The following is a 17061-nucleotide window of genomic DNA, read 5'->3' on the forward strand; positions in this document are numbered from 1 at the left end:
AACATTTCAAGCCTACATCTTTAGTTAGGCTTTAGTTCTCCTTTAAATGGGAATGTTATCCCTATAGATGTTTAAGTGTTTCCTGCAGTGCACAGTCACCATGCCCCTTCTGCATCTCTATTACCCTCAATGCCCAGAAGTTAACTAGTCCCCCCCATCTCTGCTTGATCTATGGATCCATACAGCGTGGTTGGCAAATGTCATGTTTGGCCACATATCTTTGTTCCCAGACTTTTTTAGTGGTGACCTACAAACAGGAGATTGTCTTGAATCCTTGAAAATACTTACAACCTTAAAGGAAAAACTATGCTCCCAGAATAAATACTTAACCAATAGGTAGTTTATATCATATTAAGCTATTGGCTATTAAAGAATCTTGCCAAACTGGAATATATATATATATATATATATATATATATATATATATATATATCTGTGAATATTTTCACCTTAAGCCACCATTTTGTGTTAATCTGTGTGTGCAGTGTGTGCTCCCAGACAGGAAATAACACAGCTCCAACTTAAGACATAACTTTGTCCATTAATTGCTGATGTGAGCTAACATATATGGAACCTATTTATTATGCTGTGTAAAATGAAATTTGCAGACTGTGTAAAATAGTGAATTTCACTGTCTGAATGCTAGATTTTACACTGTTATTTTATGTTCCAGTGAAAGAAAAAATGCATTAAAAAATGATGCCATTTTTTACACAGTGAAGGCTGGCGATGTGTGCCAAATGTTGTCACCATTTTTTACACAGCATAATGAATAGGCCCTTAAGTGTGCCCTTGGTTTATTTTTGTGTGCACTGTGAATGGTAAGCTCCCAGGAGACAACCCTTAGTACTTAAACTGGCAATTTTAAATTGTCTGCTCATCAAAACATTTTCAATAAATAACAAATAGGAGAATTTAAACCGTGTTATTTGCAGTATATGTAGATGGATATATATCTGTTTCATATATAAATAGTAAAGAAAAAAAATATTAGTGTATAGAGCCGGGAAAAAGTCCATAACCTTAAGGGAAATAACATTATTAATAGCATTGCCAAAGCTTGCTGCATATTTATCTACAATACTGTCAAGATCTGCTGTCTTCTCTCCCAAGCATAATAAAACATGCATGCCCTCACGCATTCCACCCTGGACTAGCTCAAATGTTTGCTAACAAGTTGGACCATTTTTTTCCCACTCATGTTATTTTTCCAACTATGCTGCCAGAACCCTTTTAATTTTTCCAGAACTGCATCTGACCTTTCATTGCTTTAATACCTATGACTTCATTTGTTATTATTACTATTAATTTTTTTATAAACAGGCAATATATTCTACAGGTTGTACAGCAAAAGAGTATGTATTTTAAATGCATGTTTTTACCAACATTAAACAAATGTAAACCAGTGCTTTGTAATGCTATTAATGCATGCTAGTATATCATTTTTATTAAGTTTAGGGACGAAAGGAAGGTGAGAAGCCATGGTAACTGTAAAAATACTAAGCTTTTTGTAAGCAAATAAATTAACAAAATCATGAAAAAAAGATAGGGCAGATGTAACAAGTCAAAAAGGATGTCCTTGCTAGACTGGTTGCACCTAGGGCTTTGTTTATATCTATCTGTCAGCTGCATGAGAAATTGGCAGGCTTATACATTCTCTGTTACCAGTGTGAAGGGTACTGATCCCAGATGAACAAGGCATGTCAGAAAGTATCATGGCTGATTGAGCAGGATGTGGCAGTCTAACTTTACTCCACTCTGTATTGTACCTCAGGAGTAAAGTAAATATTGTATATGCTGTAATATATTACTAAATAATATTGTTCAGATATGGGACTAAGCAAATGTATGACACCAACTGTAGTTGCTTGAGAACATCAATCAAATTGGTACATTTTTGTGTACATGTGTTAATTACTTTGAAAGAAATCTGAGGGTTGGTTTAATCTTCTTTACAATGTACTGACATTGTATCTGAATATAAAAGCACATAATCTGCTTAAAAATGCAAAGATGACAGTAATAAATTGTAAGACAAATGTCTTTGCAAATTATTATATTGATTACGATTATATAGGATGTTTTGTTTTGTTTTGCTTGAGATTGAAATTTTAGACATTTTTTTAGTTTATTGTGCACATGTCTATTGCTGTACAGTTAAAATATATGTTTATGTTGCCTTGTTAAGTCAGTGATTTATGGAAAACTGCATTTTTAACTACCATATATATCAGGCAGACAACACAAGTGTCAATGCTTTCTCAGTCTAATGCCTACACAAATGAGACATGTTGTAATAAGCTTTGACTATGAAAAAAATCAGTATTTAAATGCTACCACATTGGAAGCAAGGTACAAATTGAGATTAAGGCCCTGGCATAGTCCCTACCAATAAATAATGACTGTCTATGGAATTTTACATTGGCATTTGCCAGAATCTAAAGATTATAGGCTCCCAATATTGGTTTGCGATAATAGCACCCTATGGAAGCCTTCTCTTCCCATTTGCATTAAAAATTAATTAATAAGTAGAAATACACAGAGATTAAGTGCCATGTGGTATGAGACAAAGTAGGAAGAAGATCTCTGTCCCATAGAGTTTACAATTTAAGTGAGAGCTTACACTAAAAAATGGGTGCTACCTTTACATATTTGGTAAGTTACCACACTATACTGGGCCTTTTGTGGACTACCAGTGAAACACACAAATATTTTGGTCACCCCTGTACTCATGGTACTTGACAATAACTTTCAGGGGATTGTTCAGCCTCCTGGCTTTACTTACATGCTCAATCTCTCAACTATATATTCATTTGCTCCCTCTGCTCCTTGCAGTGACAGGCAGCACCCCCAGCCCCTCTGTGAGTTCCTAACACAGACAGGTAGACTTCTTGCTCTGGGTCCGGCTCAGAGAAACCTTACACACATTATTACTACAATTAATGTGAGCTGGAGCACTGTAATAGGTTGTCTGGCCTGTCACTTCCAGAACACTATAGCATCCAGGCCAGAAAGCAAAATCTTTTTTTAGTAGTTGTACTATTTCTCTTATAGAGAAAAATAATGCAAGAAATATAATGACAATACTTTATTTTTTAAGTTTGCATCGAAGATTAATGGACCTCCAAAATCAGCAGCTACAACAATTAAGTGACTGGCTCTCTCAAACAGAGGAGAGAACAAGAAAAATGGATGCTGAACTGGGACCTGATCTAGAAGACATAAAACGACAAATAGAAGAACATAAGGTTTGTTACTTCATGATTATTATGTTCTATGAATATCTGTATGAAATTTTAGAAGATTTAGAAAATAGTTTTCTAAAAGCATCATATTTAATATTATATTAATATTTTATATTATTTTTTCATTAAGAGCCTAATATTGAAACTTTAAGAAGGCATTGTTGCAATGTCAGTTCCTATGGGGGGTGTACAGCACTGCTATGATCTGCTTAACTGGTGTATTTCAAGTAGCAAAACTGTGTAAGGCAGTGCTTTGTATTGGAAAGCTCATACAGTATTTCCCAATATTGCATTCATGGTATGGCAGTGTGTAGTAACTATGCATATGGACTGGTTACTAGGGATGTAGCGAACATCGCCAAAAATGTTCGCGGACCCGTTCGCGGACTTTCGGCAAAACTCGTGAATATTTGCGAACTTTGCGAACCCCATAGACTTCAATGGGAAGGCGAACTTTAAAACCTAGAAAAGCCATTTCTGGCCAGAAAACTGATTTTAAAGTTGTTTAAAGGGTGCCACGACCTGGACAGTGGCATGCAGGAGGGGGATCAAGCAAAAATTTCTCTGAAAAATACTTTGTAAAAAAAAACGCCAAAAAAACGCCAAAAAATAACGCCAAAAAAAAACGCCAAAAAATAACGAAAGAAAAAAAAAACGCCAAAAAATAACGCCAAAAAAAAAAACGCAGCGAACCCAAAATGGCGAACATTGCCAAAAGTTCGCGAATTTGCGGACTTGCGAACACCCGATGTTTGCGCGAATTAGTTCGCCGGCGAACAGTTCCCTACATTTCTACTGGTAACCATCAAGCTGTCTGCATTTTTAAAAGAGAGAAATTAACACCTGTTTAAATGTCTGGTCTATCACATTTATTAGCTCAAGACTCGGGCAGATTTATTATAGCTTGTATCTTTTTATGAGCGGTAACAACCGCTAAAATAGGTATTGAGTTCAGATTTACAAATTATGTATTATGCTTACCACTGATTTGTACTAACATAGAAATTGATTTATTTTTATTTGTTTAATCAAGCAATATGTTAATGCTAAAAAGTGTTTTTAGGAGCCTTAAGGATTGGTGCAAGAGAACAGTGCCCTTATATGCCCATTACAGTTTTGTGATGAAATGTGCGATTTTGGCCTCAGCAATTGGGAGAAAGGATATCAATTTGGCACAATGTAATAGTGTAAGCAGTGGGTTGTTAAAAAGTAAATTAGCAAGAACATGTAGAGTTAAGAATTTGGATTATAGTGGGATACAAATGAGTATCTGAACAATGATTTATATAAGATATAAGATTGTAACACTATACACAATATAGGGGAAAATGGTCCAGGTGATTCCAAGAGAAAATTAATATCCCTATGAAAATGGAGCACTCATGGGGGTTATGAATGAGTCAAAAAAGATAGATAGATATCTATTTATAAATGGATAGATAGATAGATAGATAGATAGATGATAGATAGTACATGAGAATTAGTAGACAGAAGTTCAGAGTTGTAATACTGGGCTTCTTACCTTGTGTGATGATTGGTATTATGTTATTTAGTACATAAGCAGGTGTTCTTTTGGACAACACTAAAAATGCGTTTAGTGATGCCTACATGACAATGGCAAACAATCAATCTGGCCAACTACATATTTTCCAGTTCAAAATAACTTGCCAGAAGTCTAGGAGCTAAATATTAAAGTAAAATGAAATAAAATGAATTGTACAACAACCTTTTCCATGTTTACTTGAACCAATAAGCGCCTAGCCATTTACCAGCTGCTAGGTAGTGAGCAAACAACCATTTCCTAAGGGCTTCTGCTTGTGTCCTACTGTGGTCCTAAGGCATGTTGATCATTAGATAATAGAGCTTTAAACCCCATGGTTTGCCATCAACATTAAACAGACCAATATTTACAAAATGATCCATCCATTCATAAGCCTTTATTAAGTGACAATATTAGCTTATTTTGTAATTTCAAAATATTATGGAAATACCGATGGAAGACTTTATTTTCTGTGTAATTCTTTATTCGAATGGCAAAAATTGTGTTTAACATAAGTGTATACACTAAATTACTAGACGCAGCCTTGCAGTTAAAAAATACCCTCAAATAATCTATTGCTCGAAGCAGCAGAAATGAAAAAGTATCATTATCTGTGTTTTCCATTCCATTAGCTTTTGAGTCGAAATATGAGAAAGTTTCTCTGCGCAAGGGTGACATTTTTTTCAGAGCTTATCTCCATGCAACATAGGGCTGTTTTGTCTCCATGGAAGGAAAAATTATATGTATATGAACCATTATGTCACTTCTACCCCTTCTCTCTGAGAAGTGAATAGGGGGAGAGGTGACACAACAGAAACATTTTATTATACAAAAGGAATTAACAGTGTAAAGTGTAGGAAACATTTTATAGTGGAGAAAAATGGCTACAACACATTCCACAGTTGGAGAAGAAACATCAGAAAATGGAAGCCATTTACTGAATGAATTATATATACCTTGTATGTAATAACCACCCAAGGTATATAGTTTCAGACTTACAAAGGATTTAGGAAACCATGGGATAGATAAAAGGCAAATTCATTACATAAAAAATAAAATAGCTTTTATTCTGCCATTAAACTCTGCTTCTATATTTTATGCTTAAAACATCCACTTAAATACAAATAAAAGCAACCTTCAATACGTAAATATTATTTTAAATGTTTCTTTATTTTCTTTTTAAAGATGAAATATACATTATCTTTGTCACTGGGGAGCATAATAGAGATTAAACAGTAAATATAACAGTATTGAATTGGCAGTAGCATGTTGTGTTTTCTTACATTTAGAGACACAGAGAAAAAAAGGAAGAAATAACAAATGGGGAAAAGTGAAGCAAGAGAAAAAATGGTAAAAGTGTAGAATAGAGGGATGGGGTGAAGAGCCATCAATGTCAAGCCTAGCACTGGCAGGGTATCTAATGAAGAAACACAAATGGCAATAAACCTGACTCTCCACCTCCAACTCAGAACACAAGGGCAAGAATAAAGGACAAAAACTCCATGAGAGACTATTGATTGCTACAGAATTTTCTATAGCTTCTTACCACCCCAGAGCACTAGCGGCTTCCTCCTACAGCCTCCATTACTTTATATATTATTATGCTATCATTTATATTAAATGTTATTTTTAAATGTTGTCTAGTATAATAAAAAAATAATGCGTGAGCTCTAGTTCCAGTAAGAAATGACAGTTTATTATATACAATTAAACAATTACTGTCAAGAGGTTAAAACAAGGAATACTGTCTTTCTTCTATATAGTCATGTTGTCAGATGTAAGGCAACAGAGAGTTCGGAACTATACCATTCAAATGTAAGATGCATTTGTATATGAACTGGTAAAAAAAGACAATGGATGATTTCTTTTATCATTATGCTTCGCACAACATAATTTGAGTAAAAAAGAATGTTCTTTGCATTTGAAATATATTTTTTCTACATTGCTGGAGGTAATCATTTCTAGAAACAAGAACTCATCTTTTTATTATTTTATAGTAGATATTTTCCTAAATAATCCCCTTTATACAGCTAAGGGATCTGGTATATAAAAAATAGTGATTTTTAAGAATGCTGTTCTTCTAGTGTCCTATTATTTTATAGAATAGCTTTTTTTCTGTAATAATAACACAATATCTTATATTTGATTTTAACTAAGCTAGCATGTATATAGTCTTATAGCAACAATTTTCTTGGGTTTTTAAAGTGGCTAGCCACCCAATAGTAGAGTCAAAGTAATTATGACCGATGTATGTATCACTTGATGTGCATGTGTACCCCCTTAACTGGTCTGTTTCTAACTGGTACCCTATGTTTGGTTGAATCCCACAAACCTGGGCCAAGATGGGAAAGTGATAGGAAAAAAAATGTCCATTTTCATATTGGTGTATACTGAGCCCCATATGGTCTTGCGCTTCATGCCCTGCACATCATATTGCAACCCTAACATCATAGCAACATACATTGCACCCAAAAAAGCCTGCAGCCCCACACCCTGTGTGATGTCACTGGGATCATCACCAATAACGGAATCATTACCAGTACCAACAGTCAAAAGTTTTGTAATGACAAAACCAATAATTAAGTTGGTTTAGGACATTCTTTTCTACATGTTTCTCTGTACTTTTTTCTTACACCAAAATGCAAGGTTTCTTCCCTAAGAATATATTGTGCTAATCTGTGTCCCTTGTCCATTAATTTCATTAATTAATATTTGAACTTAATAAACAATAAACAAGAATTTGTACTTCAGTACACAAGTAAACTTAAGCCAGTGAGAAGCAGAACTACAGTTTAAAGCAGCAATCTCCAACCAATGGCTTGTAGGCAGCATGTTGCTCACTAAACCCTTGAATGTTGCTCCCAATGGCCTCAAAGCAAGTGCTTATTTAAAATTTTTGGCTTGGCTGCATGTGTTGGTTGCAAAAGTACCAGGGGTATTGCCAAGCAGAGTCTCATATAGGCCAAGCCACGGAGAGGCTACCAAACAGCCAATCACAGACCTTATTGGCCACCCTAAGGAACTTTTTCCATGCCTGATATTCTAGAATAGGTTTTAATAATGAAATAATATGTGAGACCTAGTTGATTGACCTGAAACTATACAGATTTGCAATATAGATTTCAGTGATGGATTCTGGGAGCCAGGGATAAGGGGCACTGCGCAAGCCCTGATTTTAATATAAACAGAGGCTTTTTGGGGGTCCTGTGCTATGGCACTTGTAATATGCCTTGCATAGTCCACAAGGATGACGTGAAGTGGATGAAGTTTCTGTTAGATCTAAAGCCTAGTTTTTTAAATATCAAAGAAATACCTGAACATTGTAGGGTCTACTAGTGCTAAATTTGCTGTTTGACACAAAAGGTTAAATAACCTTAAAGCAATTGCAAGTGGTCTGGTTACTATTTTAGTTTAGTAAGTTGTATAATTACACTAAGTCCTCCCTTGCTGTTAGCACTCATAGGGATGGATAGTTAAAATATACAAATATGCTGCAGTTACTTTTTTCTGTGTTTCCATGGCCTTTTATAGCACATCTGTGTATTTGAATAATCAGACAACTGGGCATTGGCAGCAGGAAAGAGCTGTCAGCTGTTCTGTCTTTATGCTCCTTGGTCTGCCTAATCAAGCAGATCTTTGGCTGTGTGTATCCATAAAATAAATCATACGGCAATAAAGCAAGAGGTTAATCATCAGAGGTACATGGGCCAGTGTGCAAGATAATTTGTTTGCAGGTTTTGTCTTTGTCATAAAGCAGCTTGTCATCCTTATAATCAGTATGATGAAGTGATGAAGTATTACTTTAATAGTTCAAACCTGCGAACTGGAGTTTTCAACTATTATATTAATGTCCTACAAGTTAAAATAGATCAATAAGGACATCATTAATACATCATTATATAACATCAAGTAAACTTAATAAAAGTCTTCAAATGATGTCCTTAGCGTATTTCCCTATTTCATCTAGGATTAGCTGTATCTAGGAGCTCTCTAGGTAACAAAAGATACCAGTTTATTAGATTATCTACTGTAAAAACGAAACTAGTGCTATAAAAGGATCAAGGACTATACAGTTATACAGTCAGAGTGGTTCTTTGCTAGTGATACTGCCACATTAGTTATCATTGATCGAATCTTTTATCTAGTATAATTTTAAGGAAATTATTTTACACCACTGAGTAATTCATCTTTGCAATTACTGTAGTTTACTAGACTATGAACAACAACACATCCCTAGCATTCATAGAGGATTAAAACAACGTGAGTGATTTTATGCAGTTATTCCTACCAGTGCTAAGCCAAGCCAACTGGGCGCCCTAGGCAACCTGGTCGGCTTGGCCCACCCAAACTGCCACCCCCACCCATGTGCACATGCACAAACGAGCACACAATGCGCACACACAGGGTGGTGGGGTTGCCGGGGCCACAGTGTATAGTGTGTATAGTTTCACACTACTTGGCAAACTACACACGTGTGTTCAAAGCTTTCATTTTGAATAAAATCTGTTATTTACATAATCACACATGTAGTCCACTGTATATTATTGACTATACCCACAGACAGCATGGTGGCGGTAACATCATGCTTTAGTAACAGTAACAAAAAATAGCAAGTATGTCAATATAGGATTTGTTCAGTAAACTGAGAGATCTAGTTAAAGGTCTGAATACTTTTGCAAGGTACTCTATTTGCTAAAGAGGAAAGGAAGGCTGTATTTATCAAATAAATGCACCGTTTGTGAACTAGCCTGAAAAAATTATTTAGAAGTGAAATTATAAAACCCATAAGCTGCAAGTCTTACCAGTTGCTATACTTACTGCAAATTACAGTTTAGAAAAATTCTCAATTATTCTAGTTGTCTGTCAATAAAAAAGATTTGCAGTTTTGCATACCCCTCCTCTGTTTAACAGACAGTAAAAGTAAAACTTTCAGCACTTGCAGTTTTTCTGTAGGGATTACATACAGTTCATGAGGTTTTCCGCAATATGAACTTAATGGTAAGAGATATTTGTAAGTCCATTATGTAATAACACATCTTACTAACACTATCCTTTCTTTAGCATGAAGCATATTTTTCATAATTCAAACTTTTTTCTTGATTTGAATTACAAATATATGTAAGCATAGTTGCAGTTGAGTTTTTGTTATGAAAAAAAGTTGCATGCAAAGGAAAATTTAAATTGTTCCATTAATAAACTGGGAAAACGGAATAAAATAAAGTTGTTTGAGACAATTCCCATTAACTTCTATAGATATTTGCCAGCTTTTATTTGCTACACAGCTTTCTGTAAGTAATTTTGCTATAAAGTTTGCAAATTTTGTTGGATGAAAGCAGTAATGGGACGGCAGAAGGCCAATTTATAATTTACAGAAGTTTTTTTGGAATTCAATCACAGAAAAAAAAGGAAAATTTGTATCATACTTCTCATTATTTTCTTTTCCAAGCTATAATCCATGGCAGCACATAAATGGATAGCTTCCTGTTCACCAATGAAATAAAATAAGCCCTCTCCTTATTAATTTAAGTGCTCCACCTCCCCTTACTCACTGTCTTGTAACTAGCCATATTGCTCAAAGCGGAGGGAATTCAATGCTGTTATGGATAATAGCTGGAAAAAGATAAATAGCACCAGCACATACTACAACTCTAGCAGTTTGGTGTGTTTTTGCACTTTGCACATTGGTCCTCTAACAGTCCTACATTGTACTTTCCTTTATGTTATGGTGAAATTGTTTCTGGCTAGGGGACTTTACTAAATGTTGAACATTGAAGGGGGCTTGCCTGAATAAGTCTGAAACTTCTGATATATGCCTTTATATATTATCTTATCAAATACATTTTTTACATTGACTGGTTTTAGAACTTAATAAAAGTTTGCTATACATCCACATTGTCCCAGCTCATGCTGTACTTCAAAGAAATAGAGTTCTCAGGTTTTTATAATCTGCAGTATATCATCAACAACTCTGTCTTCTAAAATTGATAACCTTGCTACAGAGTTTAAAATGCTGTTGGCCACATACTATTTATAGTACTTATCCTCTTGAAGCTGTCTCTGCATTTCAGTTCAAATCTCCAACCAACTTGCTATCATAATGCACTTTTGCCTTGATATATCTATCACTGTAACTCTTAAGTCTGCACTGTGAAATGGCTTTTGCATTTACATTTAATCTTGCTCTGCACATCTCAATTCATTCCAGATATTACTGTATTAAAGCATAGATTCCACTCACTGTATGACTTGCATCTCAGAGCTTTATTATGTTAATATTTCATAGAAATGTTCATAGTTTAAAGGTTTTTTTCCCAATATTCTGATACTAAACCAGTATATACAGTACAGCATTAATGTTGCATTATGAATACAAAGTAAAATTCTGAATCAGATTATTTCCCCAACTCTAAGGGACCCATTCATTAAACCACAATTTTTGTTGGTGGGTAAAATCACGATTGAAAAAAATTTGGAGTAACCACAATAATTTCTGAATATCACAAATTCTTTTATCGTACAAAAATATTGTGGTTGCTTTACGAAAAACGTTCGTAAATGGCACAAAAACCTTTCTGGCTTTGAAACCTTCAATGTATGATTTTGGAAGCCTTCCATAGGATTCAAAGGCACACTTCAGATCCAGCCTGGCCAAAAGATAGTCATGATCCCGAAGCTTGAATGATTTCCGAAATTCGTACAACTTTTCCTGGAGGTTAACGACAACTACGAAAAAAGTTGTGGAATTTTAATGAAATGATTGTAGACATTACGAAAAGTTAAAAAAAATATGATTTCCCCCCCCCCCCAAAAAAAAAATTGTGGTTTAATAAATGGGGCCCTAAGTACAGCAAAAAAAAAGATACTGGCGACAAAAAAGTTGCGGCGTCAAATGCGTTTTGTGGATTTTTCACAGTTTTAAATACAACCTTAACTAAGTTATTCCTTTATCCTTCATACAGGTATTGCAGGATGATCTGGAGCAGGAGCAAATCAGAGTGAATTCTCTCACACATATGGTAGTTGTAGTTGATGAATCAAGTGGAGAAAAAGCTACAGCTGATTTAGAAGATCAGCTACAGGTGAGAATTTATTTCTGTGCTGTAACAAAAACAGAACACACTGTGACTGATTGCTTGAATGGAGAAAGTAGAATTATTCTGTTATTCCTCACTATTGGTGGATTTAATCAAGGCTAAATAAAAATGTGTCCTGTGTCCAGAATCCTTATTTGGATTCTTTTTGCTTTTTTTTTTTTTTACATTCGTATTGTTTTAATAAATTATTATTATTATTATTTTTTTCATGGTTTAAAAAAACACTCAGAATGTTGGTTATTAGGACTCTGAGAAGTCTCAAAGAAACATTTATTTAAGGAACTGGTTAATTTAAGTGTTTGTCTTTTTTACGCTTTCCACCTTGCACAGAATTTATCAGAGAAGGCTGAATTGACATATAAGCTTTTTGAATAATGTGGAAGAAGAATGTATGGGCACAAGAACCTTTGTTTAAGGGGAACTCCAACTTCCAAACCAAAGCCCCACACAACACAGAAACCCCTAATATACCTAGTACTGTAATCTGTCCCTTCAAACAGTATAAATGTATATCATTTTTAGATTCTAAAATCCAGCTGCAAAACAATTCTTCTCTTTTTGTATCATTTGAAATATTGGCGGTGAGAAGGGACTAAAACATTGATGTTACAAATTGTGATAAATTCTCCACAGTTTACAGACAGCATTCAGGAGCTACATATCCCACAATGCATTTCACTGTGATGTCTCTTTCCTTATTGACATCCTGTGTGCAGGGGATTTGGAGGATGCAGGCTAAAGGCAGGCTGAGGACAGTCAACTACTGTTACATTTTTTTTTTGAGTCTCAAAGTAATCAGCCAGATCAGCAGGAGAATGGGGGCTAAGCTTAGGAAACTGTTCCAAAGCATATTATTAAATTAGTAGTCATGAAAAGGCTACGTATTTTATAATTGATATAATTGATTGAATATATTGCAACATTGTTTGAAATTATGTTTTCTTTTCAAAAATATTAAGTTGTGTTTGGGTGGAGTTCCCCTTTAATAGTGTCCAAACACACAACATTTCTCATAATGGAGGCAGCACAGGGGTCAGTAGGGTTAATACACACTTCCCATTAGGAGGCAGGATGACAATATCTCTTGCATCCATTCTTGCTTTATTTTACTTTCTTTTACTTTACTTGATTTCCTTTATTTTGTATAATACAAGATTTTAAGCATGCAACAGAGAAAACAGAGGCATAGGGGATCATAGAGATAACATTTCTGAAGGAGGAGAGGGTGGAGACGCCTCCATTTTATTTATGCATCAATAAAAATGCACAGAATAAATAATACTGTCTGACATATGCAACCTGTGGGTGTATTCTTATCCTGGTTTGTTTTGCAGTTCTATAAGTTTAACAGGATATGAGGTAAAAGGAATTGTAAATATTTTACATTGTAATTAACTCTAAGATAAATAATAATGCCTCTGACCATTGCTATATACATGGGATGATTACATGTCAGAAACGATATTCTGTTTTATACAGTAATGAAAAAAGTCTTTACATGTGAAGTACTTTGCAAAATGGTTTGCAATATATAAAAAATATATTGCACATCTATTGGAGAACAAATAACTTTAATTTCATTGGCAATTGTTAAGACATTTATCCACCTCTAATTTACTATCTTTTGCAGTCAGTCCCAAATGCTTGCCTAGATAGAGTAAACAGCATTTGTAAACATTACTACACTCATCAGATGTAATTATTTTATAATGGATTCAGGACAACAGAGGAGAGACTTGGGTTCATTTCTTTATGGTTTAACGCAGAAAGCATATTGTGATTGCTAATGAGCACCACTGAACCAACCACTTACAATAATACAAGGGTATATCAGCATCTATGACAAATTATGTAAATTGTGTTTATATTCTTTCAATAATATTATTCTTATGAGCTGCATTCTTCAGTACTCTGCTGAATACAAATGGGAAATCAATAATGTGATGATTTATTTTGCCTCTGTTTTTGATATACAGCCAACCATAACAAATCAGTATTCGCCCAATTTTAAGAATAACATGAATCAGTGCTCAAAACACAGGTGGCTAAAAGGCTCTAATTATCTTTCAACACTCTGTGATTAGAACAGAACTCTTTATTATATCTGCAGAAAGGTGCAGAAATCCACACTACTGCCATTTATTCTCCGAAGCACCGTGTTTTTTTCATACAAGAAACTTTGAGCTTCCTTTTTTAACTGTGTCGTTATTTTGACTTTCGGACGCTCTAATTGAGGCTCTAATTCCAAGGATGTTTACGTGAAGTGGAAGCTGCTAACCATATAATTTCTGAATTTAATATGGGTTAGTTCTCCTGTACAGATGAAAAGATTTATGTAAAACCGAAGAAAGGAAAAACTATATCTCTCAAATATAGTTTCCCATGCTTCAACTGAGTTGTCCAACTCATTAAGTATTGCAAGAAATTGTTGAGATGTCTATAAATAGCTGCATGCCCATAGTCATATATAGGTAGTTTCAGCTAAAATTCATGTTCATATTAAAATCAATAAATCATGAATTCACATTACTAATTAAAAAAAACTAAAAAAAAACCTATGGGGCAGAATCGGAGAGGCACCTGCACTAAACAAACAAGGGCAAAACTATGATATTAAGAATCAGGACCCCTGTGAGCCCCCAAATTATACAGTGGTAGTTATAAAATTACTCAGGTTTAGTAATTATTTTCCAAAAAGTTGTTTTTCATTTGAGAACTCTATTTTAAAATACATACTTCTGAAGTATCATAGTAAGTTAGGTTGAAAAAAGACATACGTCCACCACGTTCAACCATAATGCCTATGTATAACCTGCCTAACTTCTAGTTGATCCAAAGGAAGGCAGAAAACCCCCATCTGAAGCTGCAAAGGGGGAAAAAATTCCTTCCTGACTCCAAGATGGCAATCGGACCAGTTCCTGGATCAACTTGTACTAAGAGCTATCTCCCATAACCCTGTATTCCCTCACTTGTACTGAGAGCTATCTCCCATACCCCTGTATTCCCTCACTTGTACTAAGAGCTATCTCCCATAACCCTGTATTCCCTCACTTGTACTGAGAGCTATCTCCCATAACCCTGTATTCCCTCACTTGTACTGAGAGCTATCTCCCATAACCCTGTATTCCCTCACTTGTACTAAGAGCTATCTCCCATAACCCTGTATTCCCTCACTTGTACTAAGAGCTATCTCCCATAACCCTGTATTCCCTCACTTGCTAAAAAGCCATCCAACCCCTTCTTCCGCCAATGGTGAAACTAGGAAATTTGCCGCAAATCCATGCCTGCTGAATAATTTCGCCCATCACTACTTCACAGATCTCACAGTAAAACATCCTTTCTGAATATTTCAACAGAACCTCCTGTCTTCTAAATAGAGTGGCAATCTGCCGTCATGTCAGTTGAAAGAACCTACTGGTAAATAAAGCATCGGAGAGGTTATTATATGACCCCCCCTTATATATTTATACATATTTTTACATCCCAGGTGTATGACATTACATTTATCCACATTAAATATCATCTGCCGCCCAGATTGCCAGTTTGTCAAGATCCTGCCGCAAGGATGCCACATCCTGGATAGAATTGACTGGTCTGCAGAGTTTTGTGTCATCTGCAAACACTGATACATTACTTATAATACCCTCCCCTAAGTCATTTATGAACAAGTTCAACAAAAGTGGCCCCAGTACAGAACCCTGAACAGTGACACATATACTAATTAACACTAATAAAACATAAGTCTTTTAATCCCCCCAAAAAACTGTTATGAAATGCTTTTTTTTTTTTTACTTTTTTTTTATTTTTGCCTTTTATTGCATATCTTTTTTGTGCATTCTGCTCACACTGGCTTAGAATACAAAAGCCCAATATTAATATGCCAACTGCCTTTAAACCGTTCACTCTTTTGAATGGGGCCAAGCACAATGGGACCCTTCTTTCCATCTAGCTAGTGGGCCACCAGAGGAAACATTATGAATCATAGGACATGAATTGAAATGATAAATTCTTTATACACAGTACATAATTCTATCATATATTCTGCTTATCCACAAACCACTGGGATTCACTGCGCTTACATTTAATTATTTTCTGGTGAAAAAAAAAATCATTTTTTTCTGAAATATCATGTAGAGGAAGGTATTGTGCATGGTACTGTTTGGATTACTTCATAATTTTCTTAAGTTAATTTAAGTACCACCACAAGGAATTTAGTTTCTCTTATGATATAACACAGGTCATAAATATTTCCCATACAAAAATCACATGCATTTACAAAAAAACATGATGAAGAGATCTAAACCCCGACCAATACAACCCAAAGCCTTTAGCTGGATGGCTTCTGATTGTTCATATCTTGCCAGCTCTGTGGTGTAAAATGTCTCTCTACAGACCTACAAAACGATTAGCCTCATAGATGAAAATGTTTATCTTGGTTGATTATTGTCTAAAATAAAAGCTAGGAATCAGCTTATTTCATATACAAGAAAGTTTAAAGGGTGAGAAGGTGGCAATTTAATTCTAAGCTATTCAGTCAAGGGGCTTAAATACTTCATAAATTGTATTCTTTTGAATTTTAGCTTACCTTAGTATTATGTTATGTTTCTTTATACTATTTTTTTTCTTTCTTTCATTCCTGTATCTTTTTATATATAGTGAGCCCCTATATGCCAATTCTTTATTTTAGTGGGAGAGCAGTTAAGAGCTTTGTATTTCAATTTTGTCACTTAGATAAGGAAAAAAAATCTGACAATGTATTTGGCATGAGCAAAAACTTGAGGAAAAAAACTCATATTGATTTTAATGCATTTGGAGTAAGAGAAAAGTTTTAGAATAAACGCCCATTCGCTTAAATGCATTTTGAGCAAAGAAAAAACTCCCATTGACTTCAATACATTTGATATGAGAAAAAAAATTAGAAAAAAGCCCACTGACTTGAGACACCCACTGACCTTCAATGCATTTTGAGTAAGAAAAAACTCCCATTCTCTCCAATGCATTTTATATAAGAAAAATCACTGGAAAATCACTCATTGACTAAACAAAAGCCCACTGACCAATGTATTTTGTGTGAAAAAAATGCAATTCATTAATTTTTAGACAGATTCACCTATCACTAATGTAGATGTTATTTCATGGTAGGAATACAAATGAATCAAACAGTTAAATACAACCTTAATTT

At 34.7% G+C, this 17061-nt stretch overlaps 1 protein-coding gene across 1 annotated transcript in view; it reads left to right on the forward strand.

The window, feature by feature from the left end:
* dmd.3 (LOC105946662) overlaps positions 1-17061 on the forward strand; it is a 1093908-nt gene that overhangs the window by 365563 nt on the left and 711284 nt on the right. The window contains exons 12-13 of the mRNA XM_031897001.1: positions 3101-3248; positions 11745-11864. Of these exons, the coding sequence (XP_031752861.1) occupies positions 3101-3248; positions 11745-11864 (268 nt within the window). The remainder of the gene's footprint in view (positions 1-3100; positions 3249-11744; positions 11865-17061) is intronic.

The sequence above is a fragment of the Xenopus tropicalis genome, chromosome 2 (genome assembly GCF_000004195.4).
Source record: "Xenopus tropicalis strain Nigerian chromosome 2, UCB_Xtro_10.0, whole genome shotgun sequence".
Classification (NCBI taxonomy): domain Eukaryota; kingdom Metazoa; phylum Chordata; class Amphibia; order Anura; family Pipidae; genus Xenopus; species Xenopus tropicalis.